Source organism: Anser anser (genome assembly GCF_964211835.1).
Source record: "Anser anser genome assembly, chromosome: 19".
Taxonomy (NCBI): Eukaryota; Metazoa; Chordata; class Aves; order Anseriformes; family Anatidae; genus Anser; species Anser anser.
This window is the reverse complement of record NC_139740.1, coordinates 11815062-11835517: the sequence shown is the minus strand read 5'-3', so window position 1 is coordinate 11835517 and position 20456 is coordinate 11815062. Positions and strand designations below refer to the sequence as shown.

At 38.4% G+C, this 20456-nt stretch overlaps 1 protein-coding gene across 4 annotated transcripts in view; it reads left to right on the top strand.

Moving 5' to 3' along the window:
• Positions 1-20456, top strand: part of PITPNC1 (phosphatidylinositol transfer protein cytoplasmic 1) — an 88812-nt gene that overhangs the window by 21372 nt on the left and 46984 nt on the right. For 3 of the 4 annotated variants that reach the window (XM_083805453.1, XM_083805456.1, XM_083805455.1), the window contains exon 2: positions 18979-19127. Coding sequence is in view for 2 of the 4 variants with exons in the window: in XM_083805456.1 (XP_083661582.1) it covers positions 18979-19127 (149 nt within the window). In the remaining 2 variants the exon portion in view is untranslated. The remainder of the gene's footprint in view (positions 1-18978; positions 19128-20456) is intronic. The other variant, XM_083805454.1, reaches the window with a different exon arrangement.

Sequence of the window (20456 nt, the reverse complement as noted above, 5' to 3'; positions counted from 1 at the left end):
ACAGTTTTCCTTTCCAAGTGTTTCTAAGCTCATCAGCAAATGGAGCAGAAGCCCTATGTACAGTCATCTACATCAGTACACAGCTACCTTGAATAGGGAGAAAAAGCGGAACCTGATAATTTAACTGTGCCACAGTGCTTATGAACACAAGTGCATTAATATTCAACGTTATCCATCATTTTTTTTCTAACTATTGAGTGTGTGGCTTTACAATCTTGATAAGATTTCCTTAAGCATAGATTATTTTTTTTTTTTGTAATTATTTTGGTTGTTTTTAAACCATTCTGAGAAAGCAAGCTCCATGTGGCCTCATGTGAGCCTTTGTATTATCAGTGTTGGAACCTTGAGCTGGATGCACTGTGCAGACTTCTGCTCTTGAGATAATGGAGGGTAATGGATAAAATAATCATTTAAAACGTACATGATAACATATGATAGAAGAGAATAAGCAATAGAAAAAAACATGATAATGTACAAGGAAAACATATCCTAGATATAGTAGGATCTCTGAGAGGCTTGTGATTGTGCAGTAAGAACATAGTATTTTGATAATTCACCTGGAAAGCTGTGAAAAGCTTTTGTTGAGTATATGAAGCTGTATTTGCAAAGGCTTAAACTTAAAGGGGCTAAATATTAATAGATTTTCACACAAACAGCATAAGATTCAGCTTCCCCATCCCCTTCCTAGACTACTGTAGGCACAAGGGCTTTCCAGAGGGGAAAAAATACATCATCTACTTTTAATACATTGATATTTTCTTGTTTTATTTATTTTTATTTTTTAATTTAATAGTTACCATTATCCATACAAGCAATGGAAGCATTCTTGAGTTGTTTTGGCTGTGGTTTTCTGAGCCTAAAGCAGATGCAGTAAAACATCCATGCAACTAAAATTTCGCAGTTGTTACCACCAGGAGAACAATCTCTTCGAATGGAAGTTGTCAGCAAGCTTAATGATCGGTTATCTGCTACTTCCTCTGCTTATACTTTAACCAGGTATCTGCTCAATGTAAGTGGTTCGCTTTCATATTACCATTACTGATGGCGTAAATTTAAAATACGATCTAATAACAGAAAAATACTGCTACTTATTTACCCGATATACTGCCAATGTCAACAATAAAGTAAATAGTTGATGGTAACATAAACTTGTGTTTTACTTAACTGGCAATGACCTGCTACAGTATCAACATCATTGCTAGCAATATAAACAGTGCAGCTCGCCAATACACAACACAGTCACTAACGCAGCTTCTTCGGAGTTACTGCTGGAGCAGTTTTAAGTGGAAACTGCCAGTTGCTAATGATATTTTAGGCCAGATTCAGCAAGACAGTGACCATATTCCAGTGCAATACCGATCACTAGGAGCTCAGCGTGGCTCTTTAGCTTCAGTTATAAGCTGCCTTATCTTTGGTTCCAAAAAATAATAACTAAACAAAAGTCAAGTTAAGAAGGAACTGAGTGTATAGGTACGCTTCTGAGTGCAATACTGCATTTAGTTACCAGCAAACATTAGCTTGGTTGTTGGAAACGCTCTAGCCATGGTAGCACAGAGACATTCAAACAAATCAGCCCATGCACTGCAGTAAATGTCTGGATCATTTTTTTTATTATTACTTTCAAGTTCTTTCATAAATGAAATATTAGCCCTTAAATCTTTTCCTTTAGCATCCTCTTCATGTAACTTTCTAAAAACACATTTAACCTTCCATTTCAAGAAAATTTAAGATTGTTCCTCTTCTTAGAGATTCTTGCTTAATAGTTAATCAAACAGATCTTTATGCTGAGGGTGAGAGCTATCAATTTCAGAGGAATTTCATCTATATTTTAGCGAATTTCTGGAAGGATGAAATATAACATTTTTGTTCATATTTTTTTATCTTCTTGCAGGCACAATTACAGTTTTAGGAATATACACAGGGTAATCATGGCATGTAGAAAACTATTTTGAGATCAATATCTAGTGTTCGCATAAATCAAGACAGGCATGTGAGAATTCACTTAATGGCACTTTTTCTTTCTGATGTCATTGGGAGGAGAAAAGTCAGTCAGATGGCTTTAATGAAACATCTGATCTATGGATGAGTGGAGAGGCAGGCATGTCTCTGCAAGTTTTCCATTGGGATTGCTTGCATTGCTACACTTGTGAAAGCGCATATTGTGCTCTGTTGCTGCCCTGAACATGTCTTCGTGAAGACGAACTGGTAATGCCATAGTGGCACATTCCAGTTCGTCACGTGGCGAACGCACTGGAACGTGGAAAAGTGTTTCAAATCGTGCTGCCTTCACAAACACCTTAGCTGCGAAGTTAAAAGGATCCATTTTGTATAGGTTGATAATTTTGTGATGTAAATCTCACCAATAGATAAAAAGGGAACTAAAATTATCTAGAAATGGAATGGCAAAGAACAGTACAGTATTTCAGCCCTGCATGATCTCCTTTAGTAGTAAGTGGAAAACCAACGTTAGTTTTATCTTCCTGGTGTAATGAAATGCTGTATTATCCTTTAATTTCCACAGGTTTATGTGTATATATATATATATAATATAGAATATATATATTAGGAAACCTGATCTTTGGTCGTTGTGGCTCACTTTGTGGCAGGGAAATCTTTTGTGGAATAGTTGGGGTTGTCACAGCTTCCACATACAGTTGTACGTGGAAGCATAACGCACTAGAATGACAGCATAAATAGCAAGCCCCTAATTTGAAGCTAGGTCTTCCAGCTACAGAAGAGGAAATTTTATATATGTTGTCTCTCTTTCTGTAGCATAAGTGATGGCTTACAGAATAAAACGTAAGGGCTTCTTAAGAAAACAGTCTTACCAAATTAAGGCAGCGTACGGAAGGCTTGGTGCGTTGATCTGTCTGGCGCAGAAAGCTCAGTGACCTTCAGGGAGCCAGCTGCAGTTATCTGATTCTGAACCCAGGCCTCTTGTCAGTACAGCTCCGAAAGCTTTCGAAATTATGTTTAGGAGGCCACCAAGAGGCCATCAGATCTATAATGCTGTATAATCTTCCTTTTTCTCCCTGACGTGTTTTGGAGATAAAAAAGAATTTGAGGAAGGTGTGATACGTCCGACATGATACTGGGTCTGCTGGATTCGTACCAATAGCAGGGAACCGGGTAATGCTTATATTTGGTGTCTGTGGGATTCCCAGGTGTTTAAGGCAGAATTGGCAGGCAGGCAATACAGGAAAAACTAGCAAAGGAAAATCCAGAGCTGAAACTCTGACTTCAGTTCCTCTCTTCCACCTGTTATAATTCAGGTACTATACAAAAAAACATTGTATTTGTTCTCAGTAGCTTGGAAAGAACTAGGCAACGAGAATCCTCTGAATTGTAAAAGTTTTATTAAAAAAAAAAAAAGGTTGTAAAAAATCCTCTGAGTTAAATTGGATTACTTTGCTCTTTTTGGAAGGCTTATTTGGTTGTCAGATCTAAGGTTTTGTATTCCATGCTGATGTTCATTGTGTGTTTGTGTGTTAGAAATTATTGAAAGAATAAGAAAATAAAGCAATAAATCAGTCATGCTTCCCAGACTGTAGCTTTAACATCACTGAGTGTCATGGGAAAATGACATGAAGACACTGTATTGTCATCTGGCAGCCCTGAACACAGCCTTGCATCTTTCCTTTCCTTAAATGAACTTTGTTTTACAACGCTCAGTTCTTCTGTGCCCAGTTTAGTTCCAGGCTTCACTTTAAACATCTTAAATATTTTAAAATGGTATCTACTGATTTTGCAATTCAAATAAGCTGCAGTCCAAGTTTGGTTTGATTCCCTCCCCCCCAACACACTCACCTTCTTTGGCATTAAGGATTATTTTCAAGAACCCCTGCAGTACCTATTCTGTTTTATTGTAATACCTGGAGTGTTGTGTTTTGTTTTTTCTTTGTATAGTAAAGAAAATCTTTGTTTATATGTCACAGATGCTTATCTGGTGTGAGCTGTTTGACATGCAGATTGTGTCAGGGAACTGTGCAGAATCACAGTAAGAGAAAGGGCACGTGGCAGCCTTCGCACACTCACCGAGTGTGTGCCTTCAGTATAGAAACCCCTAACTTGTATGCATGCATGCGTCCCACTGGAAATGCCAGACTTCCTTTCACGTATTGCCCTACTTGTCAGCATTTGTGCTCACAGCAAGACAGCCGTTTGGCTCCGACAGAAGTCACACTGCTGAGCTTCCCACAGAGCCAAGCTGAGAGCTGGCTCTCAGTGACAGTTGTGGCCAGTTAAGCCAGCAAATGTCTTGTTCCTATCCTTTCAATCAGCGAGTAGGATTCTCTGCATTAATTCATTTTTAACTAATTGTGTGCAGCCTGCACGGAAGGCAGGATTCACGGTACTGTCAGCCTGGCTGCAGTGGCAGGGACGGGCTTTGATAAGACGAGATGGGGAGCGGGTAGAGCAGATCCTGAGGATCAAGGAAGATGCAGCCGAAGAATAAGCCCACCCTGCTGTGACACCGTGTAGCTTTAATTTGTCTTTCCGAGGTGCTGGGTAGCAGTTCAGCCGTGGCAGCGAGGAATTCCAAGTCTGCTGCCTGCCCAGATGGTTATCTGCTTCTCAGGAGAATTGTGCAGTCCACACTGAGCACGAGGGGGGGAGCAGAATAGAGAATTGAGGCTTCAGAGTTGGATAATTAACCATCACCATGCCTTCCAAGTATTCATTCCATTCATTCTACGCAGTGACTATGAGGGAGGGAAGAACGGGATATCCCACAGATGAACGAGCGGCTGGGAAGCAGCAGCGCGGATCCTGCCGCAGCAGTCTGCCATGGGCTCCCCCTGTGTCTCCGCTCTGGGCCACCCGGCTAAAACCTTCCTAGGCGAACTGCAGACCACAAGCCCACTTCAAATACCTCGTTCTAGAGTATTCCCCATTTTGGGAACACCTAGAAGGTATTGTTGACAACCCCTCTCTCCCTTCCCACCTCAAGAGTTTTCAAACGTAGAAAATTAAAACAAATCTGAGAACCAGTGCACTAGACCGCGTAGGTCTGCTAGGCAGGAAATTCTTCAACGTACTTTTGCCCAGCTTGTGAGCCATAAAATAAAGCACTGAGTATTCACATCAAACGTTAGTGTTATTTGATTAACAAAACTGGTAGTTCATGAAGTTTTTAGAATAAAAAATTCTTTCATAGTAATTTTTCACAGTCACATGCATGTAGAAATACCAGAAACAGAATCTAAAACACTAGAAGAGCAATGTTTGGACTTTACAGCCGTACTGCTATGTGCTGTGTTATGGGTGTTTAACCGAACCACATGCATTTAAGTATGTTAGACTAAAATTTCATTACTGTTCTGTGAGATCAGTTTGAGCTTGGACTAATTTTTAGTGAGACTCATTAACGTTTTCTCCCCTCCTTTTCATCAATTACTTTTTTGTGTTTCCTAAGAAATAATTTACAGCCACATAGCCTACATTTAAAAAAAAAATAAAAATAAAAAAATAAACAAAACCTATACACTTCTGAATTCTTTATTTTTATGAAAAGTACTAAGCTTGTTGAAGAAGCAGACTGCAAATTAGTGAAAGGTCGAGCTGTGTCGGCATGCAACAAGTTTGTGTTCTTGCTGCCAGCTCTTTCTGCATGCTATTAAAAACCCAAACGCATCAGACAAAGAGCTTTCGTTGGGTTGCCATTGCTACAGCAACCACTTCCTCCCTGCGAGTTTGAACCAATGACTTGTTGAGAGTTTGTTGTTTGGGTAGCAGGAGAGGAAGCAATGATATCTTTTAAATTGTATTTTTAGACTAAGCCTGCTGTTGTTGTTTTTTTGTTGTTTTTTTTTCTTTGTACTTTGTTTGTTTGCTTTGTTAATGATTAAGGTCTACAGCGAAACACTCCAGATTAATCTTCTGACTTTTGTGCAAAACCAGTGTTTTCTAAAGTGTATGCCTGTAAAGTCTTTGAGCTGTGTGTTTTCCATTTTAACCATGTGGCTTTGATAGCGGATCACAGCGCAGAGTGCTTGCATAAGCTGCCATCACATGACTATTGCTGAGCAGTGCTGCGGTCTGAAGGACTGTAGCAAGAAAACCAGGTTCGCTATAAAGAGATCTTATCTATTTATACATTTCGTTGTTATGGTTTTCAGCTTTATTCCCTGGTGCTACTGTACGCCCGAACTGTTATACCCAAAGGACCCGTTCCAAATGACGCAGCTGGCTCTAACTAATGAGGAAGTGGTTAACTTGGAGTAGAAGTGCAGAAAGCTGCTTGTTCGCTTACGTCCAAAGCTGCTGGAGTCAACGGGAGAGTCTTCCCGTTGAGTCCAGCAGGATCTGTTCCAGCTGAAGTGGTGTTATGGAAACTTCTCTGTAGCAGAAGTCTGAATACCAAAGACCTCTTTTTTTGTGACGGAAAGAAAGATATTCCCAGTTACACGTACCGAGGAACTGCCTTATCTGTTACTTGGGCTACACAAGCCACTTAGAAGAGTGTGCAGCCTGGCACAGAAGCAGGAGTTACTCAGTCTTCTGCTGTCCCCGGTGATCGTTACAGCTGGTGCTGATATCCAGCGGGGCAGGGCAGCAATACCTGTCCTAGAACAGTATTTTAGTTCTCTGGTATCTTTCTGTGGCTCCATTTTAGCAGTGGATTCTCTGACACATTGCATGTCTTCACTGATAAATTGCCAGCTACAATTCACAGCTCCTGTATAATAGGAAAGCAGGTATCTCTGTGGAATATAGATGTATTTATGTGCTGTATAGCTCCAGAAATTATATCCCATTTAATCCCAAGCATTATCACTTTAATTCTGCTAAATTCCGTAGAAAAAGGTATTTATCTTTCTGTGTATCCTTATAATTACATGTTTTGGCCATACAATGTTTGGGGGGATGATATTTCACCCTTATAAGTGTTTGAGTTCTTAATTAAATAAGTTGGTTTGCAGTCCTTCATTTTACTAGATTCATAAGTTAAAATAATCGTGTGTTATTTATAATACATTATGGATGACAGTATGCATTATTTTGTTATCAGTTAAAGTTTTCATGGGCATTTTGCAGATGATGTTTAAAAGCACTTGTGAAAAAAAAACAAAAACTGTATTTCACATTTTGGAGCAGGATATTTAAAATTCATGTGCTATACAGATACAAGATCTTTTACAAGATCTTATTTCTCTAATCTTCATAAGTAGGGTGAACCTGTGTAATTCTTCTGTACCAGTTAACATCTGCTACTTTGTGGTAATTTTCTGTACCTCGCACTGTACTCTTTGCAAGTTCTTTTCCAGAGGAGGTGCTGGTTGTGTTTGTAATGTTCTTGACTTTCCCTACAGGACTCATTTGGGGTCTGACACTGGACAGCAGAAAGCGATGAGCACTGCTGGAATGCTGAATGTTGTGCCACCATCTGTTACAAACATCTGGAGGCCATAATATATCTCCACATTTCTGTATTATGATAAAGTTGAATTACATCTATAGAGCCCATTGGCAGTCATCCTTTGCCTTCCTCCTCCCTTTATGTAGTATTGAAAGAATGTCTGATCTGGAAGCTTTGGGGTCTGTCAGTTAGTCAGGAATCTGGTCCTTCCTGGAAATTTTGTTTGTGCTTATATAAAAGAGCTTCTGATATCTGTTGTGCTACAAAGAGGCAATTTTACTGATCCATATATTGTAAAAGCACTTGCAGCTTCAGGGGGGGAAAGTTTCAAACGCTGTGTTCTGTCATTAGCCTAGACAAAGATGATAGATGGCAGGCACGTTGTCCCGAGCATCCTCACTTCTCCAGCACGTGCCCTCCCCAGGCATCACTGGCAACAAACAGTTGTATTGCCTCCTGCTGCAAGCTTCAGGTTGCCTGCCTGAGAGTTATGCAGCTGTGAGTTGGATTATTCTGTGAGTCAAAAGCAAGCAAACAGGTTTCTACACAAAATTTACTTACTATGTAATTGGCATCATAAGTGTACAAAAGAAATCCGTGCAGGAGTAGTAAGTTGCCACGGTGGCAACTTATTTCAACAAAAGCTTTCTGTCACTTGCAGATTTATAGAGCAGGTATTTGGCTTGCAAATGTTTGTCATAATGAACTGAAGTGGCAAAATTTTGCCTGCTTTTGGTATTAACTTTGAGATTTCATTGTATTTTATAAATCTGGGAATGGAGAGGAAAGTATGTCTTCATTTCCTTCTTATATAATTCAAGTCTTGCTTTTATGTACTTCCTTTCCTCAGATGATTTTAGATAATTTCAATATCCTCATCACCCTGATCTATAGGTTAAGTTCAGAGATGCAGGAGTGACCTGTACAGAACACTCAGCTATTTGAAGACACAATTCTATCAATTGTTATTTTTTTTTATCTTCAGGATGCAGGCATGAAAGAGGTGCATTTTAAAAATCAAATTGATCTCAGTTTCGTTTCAGAAGATCAGAAAGTAAGGTGAAGCATTTGTGATAGTCCAGAACGTTTCATTTGAACATACTTCTGTTTCATTGAAAGGTGCAAACAAAAATTGTCTGCTTCATTTTCTTCTGAATAAGATTTTAGAAGGCAGGTTGAATCTATCCGATTCTTTAGCCTGTAAGTGGTAAGTCCTATATTCTGATACTGAGGTTTTTTTCATTTGTGTTGGGTGTCCTAAGAAAGTTTTCCCTTGTCCATATTTATAAGCAGAATTCCATTGGCTAGAATGCATCATCACGAACTTGCTTGCCAAAAAAACATAACTGCAGAATTATTCCCCTCTGATTGTGACAAAGCTTATGGAATCCTTTGTAGTTTCTTCAGTGCTTCTAAACTCAAAGTTTACATGGATTTTTTTCATGAAAGCATCAAATTCTCTGTAGTTGAAAGTTGATATTTTCAGCATGAGACGGATTTTGTAAGTCACAAAAATTAGTAATTACTGAAGAGTAATTAGAGAAAAGTAACCTGAGGGGAAATAAGTTCTACTTAAACATTAATCAAGTACCATTAGCCATGCAAAAAGAGAAAAATGATTTCTAACAAATATGAATAGATGCACACGTGTTTGGTCCATTCGTAGTTAAAGATAAACCTAGCCCCCAAGCCTGGTTCTGTACACTATCAAATTTTCAAAGGGTCAAAGTACTTGTGCAACTCTGAATACTCCCTTCTTAAACTGGGCTGAATTTAAATAAATACATAAATAAATCCTGCAGTTCGGAGGAGTTGCTCTTTGTGTCCAAACTCAGCTTTGTGGCTCAAGCTTCCCGGTGCATTGCATTGTCTAGCTGCTGTTGTCCTCTGCAGCACTTCCTTTCTCTAGCCAACAAAAATGCATTTAATATGCATGGCACATAAGTTTATTTTCTTCTCCTTTTTTTCCCCAAAGTCTTTCTTATTTCAATGAAATAGCACATAGAGTTCTTGCTGTCTGGTTTAATAAAGCAAGCTGCTTGCTCACTGCCACTAATCCTTGGAGAATGTGACTTTTCACTGCAAGAAAACCAGCTTGCTGTGTCACCCTGTACGCAGGGCTAGTGCATGCTGCTGGAAAGGAATCAGTGACGGGATCAGGGAGGAAGTCCGTGCCCTTCCATTCTGACGTTTCGTGGAATATCCGAAATGGGAATAGTATTTTCCTGGAATATCAGGAAGTGGGCTTTGGTTACTAAAAGAAATGTCGTAAACTCTCCAAAACTATGTTGCAAGTTTTACTTCATTTTACTGTATTCTGAGTTAAAATTTAAAGAAGTTTAATGAACAGCTCTTTGAGCTTCAGTCTTCAGATTAACTACAATCTCATGAATGAATTATGATGAAATAAAGCACGCTTTTGTATTGACTTAGAAAATACATCAATAGTATTTGATAGTTATCAAACCAGTTGTGTGCTCTAAGCCAAAGTGAATTTTGCCTGAAAAGGAATAAGCTGCAATTAAAAACACGACATATTTGTGGCTTAATCAGAAGCAGGTACTCATAGAGAACAACAGATGTGAAGAGTGTTTCAGTATGCATTACTGACAGATTGATTGTAAGTGGTCAAGCTACACAGTAAGTCCCTTTCAGCTTCTCTTTCTGTTTTTGTGAGCAGAGGATATTTTGGACAGTCTCAAAAAATTATATGCAACCTTTGTAGGAAATATATTTATACTTATAAACCTAAATAATGAAGTATTATTGCTAATTATGTAAAAAGCACATAGTGTAAACAGTTGAAAAATTTAAACAGCTGACTCGCTGCAGAATATTGTTAATAAAAACTGATTCTTAAAAAACGTATGAGCTTGTACATTCAGGATAAACAGCTGCTTTTTTTTCAATAGCACAGCTGGTGTAGAAACGCAAAATTACTAGCATTTGAACAGGACATGAGCTATATTTAGCAAAACATATTTGCGTGTAAGCTGAAAATTTGCAACTTAATTTTCATTTCAGTGGAAATTGAAATGAGCAGAGTTGTACATGTATTAATCACAGATGTGAACCTGGTCCTATTAATGGCAGTATCATTCATTTAGGATATAAGCCATTTATGTGCCAGGATGCTTCAAATTTAGAAGAGACCATGCCTTTAGCTGAAAATACTGGGGAAAGGGTACTGTTTACTGAACATCCTATTTGTTAGTTGCTGCTGAACTTCCATTCACAGGAATTTTAACAGATAAGGTAATTTAAAAATGTAATTTCTTCCTTGAGAAAGGGAAAGCAAACATGAAAGCAATAAGAACTGCACTTCATAGCATGCAAAAGTCAACTGTTCCTGCTGCAATTGTTTATTTGTGAGGCTACAAAAACATGTTCCCATGAATGTGGGCAATGCTAAAAAACGCTGCTGATGCAAGTCAGCAGATGTGTAGTGCATCATGAATCACTGATGCATGCAGGAATTAATTGAAAGAAAGATTTCAAGCTCAACATTAAACTTTAACTAGTCTGATTCTTTATATATTACTAGTGTAAGTAACATATACACCACTAAATAACTTTGGTTCAAGGCTCTTAAACTGTACACTGCATCATATTTACATTCAAATCTTACGACCTAGGCATTTAGAGTGGTTATTACAGCCTTACTGCTAAACCTTTCTACAAAGCTTGGTCATCTGGCTGCATTTTTTAAAGCGAAAATTTTACTTTAAACCATTTTTTGTATCCTAGTTCAGCCCAGTGCCGTGGCCTTCCTGACAACTCATTCTGTGTTTTCCACTCATAGCTCTAATTTACACTATGAAAAAGGCAAATTATTAGGCAGGCAAGGTCAGTTCCCTCCTTTCTACAGTGGTGAAGCAGTGGACGTCCTGTAATAGGGACAGCATTTTGCCAGAAATACATTCTGTACTTGTCAATTGGTGTCGGAAGCTTTACGCAGGTTTCTGTCCTGAGCAGGAATGCATCAATCCCATAAATATATAAAATAACCCTTTGAAATGTGATTTCTCCTGCTGATAGTTAATGAGCATTGCCTTTGTCTCTTGTGGCTTCTTTTTCTTAAATGCATGTTTTTTCTCATTGCTGGTTTTTTTTTTTTTTGTGTTGCCACGTTTGGTTCAGATGCTGCTGTAACTGTTCCTCAAGGCAGGGTACACCTCTGATGGGTTCAATCACAGCACACTTGGGAGTACGGCCCTTGCTTAACTGCGGCAGCTCACTCAGTCTGTAACTAGATCAAGTCACTCAGGTAGCTTTTTGCTCTTACTCCTTCTTGTAACAAGTTAATTCTTCTGTTCTTTCAGAAGATCCCTCTCTTGCATAGGCAACATAGATTTGCTTTTGGAGCTAATATTTTAGAAAGCTGCTGTTGCTTCTGAAACTACTTTCTTGTATTTGTGCCTCAGGACAGCCATTTTAAAACAACAGCTCATAAAAACTTCTTGGCACTTAGGGTATTTCTACATGGCAAAGTGAACACACCACAAAGGTGCCTGGTTTGCTCCAAACACTGTAGCTTAGATACAAGAGGTCAAATAATGTATTAGTGTAGACTCCACATGGAGCAACATACAGAGCTTTTCAGGAAGGCTAAATGAGATTTAATACCAATTCAGCAGCAGCCAGGGTATCTCTGCAAGGCATTACACAGGGCTATCAAAACAACCCCCTTCTGCGCTCTCTGTTTACTATTCCTGCTTTCCTTGCAGAGTTTCCCAGGAGTCAAAACCAGCAGGACTCTTTTCACATGACCCTAGCCTACAACGTAGTTATTCTAGCAGGAAAACCACTATTTTAGAAATACAAGCTGCTACTTTCACACTGGTAAGTTGTACTACATGAGAGAGACTTAAAAGTTCCTGTTGACAGTGACAGTCCATCTTCTTCCTGCTTGTTGCTGTCTGGGCAAAGAGAGCGGTGATGGCAGTGGCAGAAAGCTGTCCAGCTGCAGTGATTTCCTTCCCTAGCAATGTCCTTCAGCACAACCTTGAGGTGGCAGTTAATGTATGCTATAAGGCAAGGTGTTCGCTTCTTCACCCTGCAAAGTATTAGCCTGAAAGCCAGAAGTCTAGCAGGGAGACTGGCAGTTTGAAAGGAAAAGTAACGCAAAAAGTAGGCCCAGTAGGAGCTGATGCAGATCCTCCAGTGCGTGAAATATCAAATACTAACACATCGTGCATTCGTCTCTGCTAGTTAAAACTAATCTAGGAATGTTAATAACAAGGAAGACAAATCACCTTGTCAGAACCTGGAGCTTGTGTCATGGAAAAGATTTTCTTAAATTATTCTTAATAGCTCTGAATCATCATCTACACAAGTGCAGGGATGGGAAGGCACAATCTGGGTGCTCGATCAGCCGCTGTTATAATTGCCCACATGTGAGGGCTCTGCGTTAACCTGAGGATGCATTAGGTATTTCCCGTTTCAGAAGGCAGACAGAATGATGTCTAATAACAATAATGTGAAGGATTTACAGTCAGTGAGTGAGATAAGACAAACCACTTTTACTTAAGTAATTACTTTTTAGAATTGAAAAAATTTACAGGTGTGTCTTGTGGTAAAAGCACTGAGCTAGGGATCACTAGATTGAGGCAAAATTCCCTCTTCTATCACAGACATTTTTTTTTATTTAAGGTTGAGGTATTAATTTAATCTCTGTATCTATTCCTATTATCAAATGAGGATAATGCTTCCCTTGCCTATTTCCAATATCTAACTGTAAACTCTTCATATATGATCATTCTTTCATTTTCTGAGGAAGAAAATCTGGCAGCGTGGGGCTTAGATCTTCACTGAGACCTAAAAACAAGACTTTCTAAAACCAAACCAAAGCACACAACAGGAACCTAAACAAAGATACGTACTCAAGCAAATACATATTCACGCAAATTATTCCAGACGTAAGTTATCTCTGTTAAGAAAGTTGCTGTTAAGAGATGGTATGGAGTGACAGGTTGTGCACGTTTGCAAAAGGAACTTCTCTGGGGATCACCATGCTTATCTCATGGTGGTACTTTGAGGAATAATCAGTACTTGTTTTAAATAATCCTAAACATGGAAATGATTATACTGAGTAATATTTCTGTTATTCTTTTTAGCAAAAAAATCATCCTTAAATGAAGTCTTGCAATACATTCACTGAGGAGCACACAGTCCTGCAGAGACTGTGACATGAGAGGAAATCCCAGGCATATCAGTCAGTTTTAACTATTGTTTCCTGTGAGTGAGACAGCATTCCCTAAATCAGAATTCCTTAAGCAAATTCCTACTTTTTTACCATCATCACTGCCCTTAGATTCAGTGTACCCAGATAGGTACAACTGAGGATGAAAGTGGTTCGTTACATTTTCTTGCAAGATGTAAATCTTTGCTGAATTAAGTTGAATGACAAAACGCCTGTTGCTATCAATGGAGGCATGATTCTGCCATTGACAGCTGCCTCTGAAAGGAGCATACGTGTGCACAAACACGTCTCTTTCAGTTTAGCTATTACTGCTGTTCTCACTTTTTTCTGTTTTACCTTTGTAGTTTTCAGAGGACAGGCCAGGAAGCCACTAGTGTGTTTTAGCATGAATCACTGAGAAATACTTTCCATTGTCAAAATACAGTGCTCTGAACAATCATTACCTTTAATAAGTATAAAAGACACTCTGTATCTCCTGGGCTCTGGTTTTTAACTACAGGGAGGGATCTTCCTCCTGGTTTGGAACAATAAGTCGCATAAATTGAATTGGCAGCACCATCCCTGATGCTTTAGTCTAGTTATAGAAAAGTGCAGATGAAAGAGTTCAACGATTCTTTTGAATATGATAATTGCCAGATAAGATGAAGCCAGTGTTACATCTGCTACGTTTTCTGTGAGCATTCAGTTAAGAACTTCAAGGAATGGTATAAAAAATCAGATTATGGGTAGCTTTGTAGTAATTTATCCTTTGAGAGAATGTTACTTTCTGTCTTCCACATGACATTTGAAAGGCTGTATCAAAGGCTCTGTTGAAAGACTAGCATTAGATCAAAACCTGAGTAATGGTCAGTCAGTTTTCCTTGGCAAACCTACAGGGGAGGAGCCCCATTAAATTAGAAATGGTGAAAGTATTCTCCCAAATACATTAAGGGAGACTAGCTTGAGCTTTGAAGAATTTACATGATTTCACACAAGACCTGTCATAGAGCTAAAACACATCATAATAAACGCTGAGAGCAAGTTTCATTTATAGCCTAATTTGTTCTTCTTGTTCGGCTGCTAACAAGACAGCCTAACAAAAGTAATGGCTGTGGTGTGGAAAAAGAAAGGAAAAAACGGCCATGTTTGTACAGGGATTTCTCATTCATCTTCTGCTGAAAACAATGGAAGTTCTACAAATGAAAGATGTGTAGAGTGGACCTCTTATTTCTTCTTTCTCATGCACACCACAAAAGTGATTCTGGTCTCACTTGTAAGTTTAAACAAAATCCCATTGACCATCATTACGCTGTTGTTGACATAAGCCTTGTTTCTCGTATGATTAAACTCCCAGTAGGCAAACACCATCTGCCAGCTGAAGAAAAAGAGAAGTCACTGGTTAGCGAACGTCTACCTCGTTAGGAGTTAAACACCGAGTATAGTACAAATGCTACATAGCAATATCCTTAGAAAACTCCAACTCCCCGTTCAGTGCATTTGTTTGTTGAAGCCCTACCTCTGACACTGAAGAAATTTTCCTCTATTAAACTGAAGAGCTCTCAGATGAAGAGCTTTTCTCCCAAGCCAAATACAGATCAGGTGCCACCGCATGAAGTTGTACTGACTTCCCTGACACCGTATGTGGTCCTGGAAGACTCTTTCGCAGCTAGGCACATCGAAATTCACATAGTGACTGGAGCAACATAAATAATAGTGGCGTATCAGTTTATCCTTGCAGGGATGGTGACTCTTGATTACTGCTATAAAACGTTTCTTAAGTGTTTATTTCTCCACAATATTGATAGGAACATAGAAAAAGCTGTGAAGGCATTTTCAGGCCTTTAAACTTTAGCAAGTTCTAAAATACACGTCTTTGCTTTGGTTTTTATTCATGTAAATATAAATATACGCTTTTTAACAGGAGATTTTATATGAAATTATACTTGCATACTCTTTGGCTTGGTAAAATACTAGAATTAGTACTAGGTCTAATCTTTTTTGATCTTGCTCTAGAATTATATTAAAATGTTACAAACCAGATAAAAAATAAATGGCACACAGAAGAGCTAAGTTAGCTTAAAGTGAATGTGAAAGTGTGCTTCTTTCGCAGAATGCAGCTATTTGCTACTGGCAGGACTGCACAGTTATTTCAATAGTACTGAAAGGAAGATATTTTCACTTGACTGGTGTCAAATCCAAAGTTATCCCCTGGGGAGAGGCGAGTAGCTGTAAGATTGCTGCCAAAGAGCTGTCCAGCACCAGTTACGGTGCCTTCAGTTCTCTTCAGCATCTCCCAAGTGCCAAGCTGAGCTGCCTTTGATACATTCTGTGAGATCTGAGGGATAACTGGAACGTATGCAATTCTGAGTCTCATCAAGTAGAACTTTTCTATAAGCACTGACTGTGCAGCATCTGTAAGGTAATTTCTACGTGATACTGCTGATTATCTTCTGAACAGTGCAGCAGGTATGTAGCTTAGCCATTCTTAACCACATGCTCAGAGTGATTTACAGGCGTTGTGATTTGATATTTTGCTTGCAGTTTACCGTAGTATGGGCCCATGAAAGAACAACAATCTCTCTACTAGCAAGACATGTTGTTATAGGTGGGTATCTGATTCATGACTCTGGAGCAAGTAAATGCCTTAGTACAACCCCATGTGAGATAGCTGTATTTGACCATTAAAACTGAGAGTAAAATTGCAAAGGACTGCATGGAAGTAGAAAATTGAAGCACGCAGTGATGCATGCAATTGTGAAGTGCTTTCCAGAGTTTCCTGTGAGATGTCCATATGTCCATGGGGACTAAAAGTGGAAAGGGAAAAAAATATCTCAATAGAGATCTCAATAGTGATGTTGGCTTTATGGCAAATTTTAATTGCTCTCCCCCTTTCCTCAGCTAACCTTTTCATGTTCCACAGGCTATAAATTACTGATCTCTTTCTTTCCATTAGAAGATAAGCACCTTATCACCTCTCCTCTTTTCTGACATCCTTATCACTCCTCAGGCAGTATCTTTACTCTCAGGTGGTCCAATTGATACATATCTAATTAAAAGCAGGGCATTTTTTCCTCAGCTTTTATTCAGCTTTGAAGTATGTTGCTTTGATTTTGGAACTGAAGAACAGCTTCAAGTGCCTGAAAGTTCACCCTTTTCCAACAGTACTAGCTGGTCAAATAAAATGTATTTGCTATGTCTACAAACTTTGCCTTGGCTGTGTACCAGTGCGTTCATTTATTATTAGTTAAGTGGAGAAGGCAGATTTTCATGAAACTAGTTCAAGTGTGTGTTTGAGGGTGACAGCTCTTCAGAGCCTTGAAGCTTAGAACAAAATGTTTAAAATATGATGAGATAGAGAAGCAAGGGATTCAGTAGAGACTGAGGAAGATAACTAGATAAGCAAGAAAAAATATTTTAGGGCTCATCTATTGAATGGGTACATCTTGTTTGAAAGAGATACCAGAGATGAAGAAGCTGAAGTTATAGGCAGGAGATCAAATTGTTTAAATAGCATTATTCTGCCTGCTGTTTTAGTGGATGTCTTAGGAATGTTTCTATACAGTGATTTATCTAGAGTAGGTTTTCCAGAGTTATGTAGGATATAAAGAGAAAGAACAATCATTCAAATAACAAAAAGTCATCAATTCTCTCCAATTATGAGGAGAAAGGAGAGGAAGAAACATTATATGCATAACTGAAATTTCTGTTGCATAGCCAGCAGTAATGCTGAGATTTACTGATTTTCAAACGTTGCAAGGGTCACAATTTCACAAGTAATTGGCTTGACTGGTATGACCCTCACCAGTTTTATGACAACGGTATCTTTATTTTTCTTCTTTGCTGTTTTTTCATCTTTACTAGTTCTAACAAGTTTTAAGAGTGGGTTGTGTTCTTCAGTGAGAGGAGGTTTTTGAGGAAAAGTAATGAAAAAGAAATCCACTGAAATTACCGAATTAGCCTAGAGATCCAAGGTGTATCACTCCTACCCTACGGCACCCTTTTATCCTTAAAGAACTTCCTATAAACTTGAGGCATTTTTAGTGCCTCAGAATTATCAGCTGAAAGGCACTTGGTTGATGTAAATCATTTGCTTCACTGTTGTAGTGTGTGGCTGGCCAGGAAGGAGCAGGAACTCTATGCCACTCCGCCCATCGAGTGCTATATAGGAAATCCCATCCCTACTCCCTATTGATTTGTTTAGCAAGGCCACCTTGTTGATAGCTGTTAATAAGGTCTCATGGTTTGGCTGTTTTGTTCATCTCTTATTTTTTTATCTCTTTTCACTTGGGGTTTTAGCGTAAAGTACATGGTAGAATTGCTGTTTATAATACGTGATAATCATAAGAATCTCATCATTTTCTGAGGTCAGACCGTCACTGCATTTTTGTTTGTCTATGCTGAGCTAGTACATGGCAACTTTGTGTAGTAGCTGAGCCATTCTCTAAATTCACAGGCTATCCTTCGTGTTTAAAGTGATTGATGTAATTGAAGTGATTGGCATGCATATGCCTAAATAAATTACTTTGTGAGAGAGATGGATCCAAATGGAGAAAACTGGTTAGGTCCAAAGACGGTTTGTTGTAAGAACCATGTTATGTTGAAGAATGTGGAAGGAACTTCAATAAGAGTAAAATATGAAAACAGAAAATGTATGGGAAAGTACAATTTTACTCTAAAAACTTTGCTCATGAAGATTTAGAGATTATTTTTTGTTACATTGCTCTGGAGACAAAAGCCCTAGTGTAGATGCAGACATACTGGGGAAAAAAAAAAGTTAATTGACATTGCAACATTTTATTTCTTTGTAATTGCAGCTCCTGGGTTTTGGCTTCTGAAGTAACTTGGAAAATCTATATAAAAAAGATCATTTATGTGCTCAAACTTATGTTAATAATACTGCCAAATCACTCTTCTAAAACTTCTTTTTCTGAGTACTTAGAGTCTACAAGTTGGTTTTTGTTTGTTTGTTTGTTTGTTTTTCTGAAGAGCTGACACCCCTGTATCTGTATCAGCAAGTTATCCTGAATCTGTTGGTGTGACTTCAGTGTTTGGCATCATATTGGTAGACAGGAGAAGTCTGGGTCCCATAGAGTTCACCTGCCAGTTAAAACCCCCTTGAATGTCAGCCTGTGGAAGCAGTAGATTGCTTATTTATTCTTAACTACTTAAAATATAGTCTAAAAATAAAGTTCTGTCTTGATTCCTTACATTTGTATACGCATGGCTTTTCTTATTTTTTCTACAAGTGGTACCCTGGACTTGATTAGATAATGGGAGGACCCTGGCTCATCAGTCTGAATGAGGCCTCAAAAAACTGCTTTTCATCCCTTGAAGTACCTTTTATTTGCACATACTGATATATCATTGTATGACATTGATTTATGAATACTTATGTATTAGATAAAACTAACACATTGTTCTTGATTTTGCTTTGCAGTACAGAATTGGACAGTTGTACATGATAAGCAAGCACAGCCATGAGCAGAGTGACCGAGGCGAAGGTGTGGAAGTGGTGCAGAATGAGCCCTATGAAGATCCGAATCATGGCAATGGCCAGCTAACAGAAAAACGGGTCTATCTCAACAGGCAAGTGCATAGAACTGCTTCTCTTAGCATGGGCAGTAATAAAAATTTGAGATGAATATCCCTTTCAGGCCGTAGCCTTTCTGTTTCAAGCAGAACAGGTTCTCATGAACAAGTGCCACTTCCTAGCAGATTCAGGACAGACCCATGGTTTGAAATTGAGATCAGACGTTCTTTCTTCTAGAGTACCTTTTCAAAGAGAAAGAATTCTAACTTGAAGTTTGGTATATACTGAAAATCAGAACTTCAGTTTTCTTCCGCTTAACTGTCATTCTGTTTTCCAAAATTACCAACCCCAAACAAACAAAAAACTAAAATGGTTTAAGGGTTTTACGCGACCATGGATCTGGCTTCCCCTCTTACTTTATTACATATTTGCTACTTGACTTTAAGTGAGCATAATACTCTCTAATTTCCAGAGTAAACACTACTAATGTTGATTTCATTAAATTTCACTTAACCTGAATCATTGCCATACCTACATCCCATTTAAGACTTAAACGGTTAGTCAGGCTTGCATCCCTTAATCATATGGGGATTCTATTTTTATCTTGACACTAAAATCAGAATGGTTTTAAGCATTCAAAAAGTAATACATTAATTTTTATGGCACATCGTGAGAGCCTTTGAAGGCATTAACATGAAACGCTCTAAAGTACTAGGATTTTTCTTTTTAAAGAAGACTTACTTTCTTTCAAAAGGAAAAAAAATGTTTTTTTTTACAGAATTCCTAGCTCATCATCTGCTGCATGTAGGTTGAACATAGAAGAGGTGCATTAAAATTAAGGAAACTCTAAACAGCTCTTTTTAGCTGATAATTAACGTAATGTCTTAGGGTAGCAATTAACCTTTTGGGTCTTGATATAGTCAGTTTCTCACTTTATAATATTTTTGCAAAGCCAGAACCCCATTTTTGGTGACAAAAGATTTGCCACAGCAAAGTGATTTGACATTATGAATTAGCATTAGTCTTGCACAATCATGAACTTCTGTACTAAAATGACAGGCCTGAAGACATGATGGGGAAAAAAAAATTGCTTTTGTTTCCACAGAAGTTCCATCATTTCTTAAAGTGAAATATGTGTCTCTTCCTATGGTGAAATTATACTGCTGAGGATCAATGTCTCCACACTCAAAGGACTGAGATTTTTTTATATTTATATTTATTTAAATATATATGTCTGCATCCTGTGAAATATATTGCTCAATCTGTTGCCACTTTTATTACTGCTGATCTAATTGAATATTGCTGCTTTTCTGATGTTCTTTTATTCCCCTTGGCCTGCCTCATTTTTATTACGCTTTTTATGCTCTGCAGCCTTTCATTGTGGG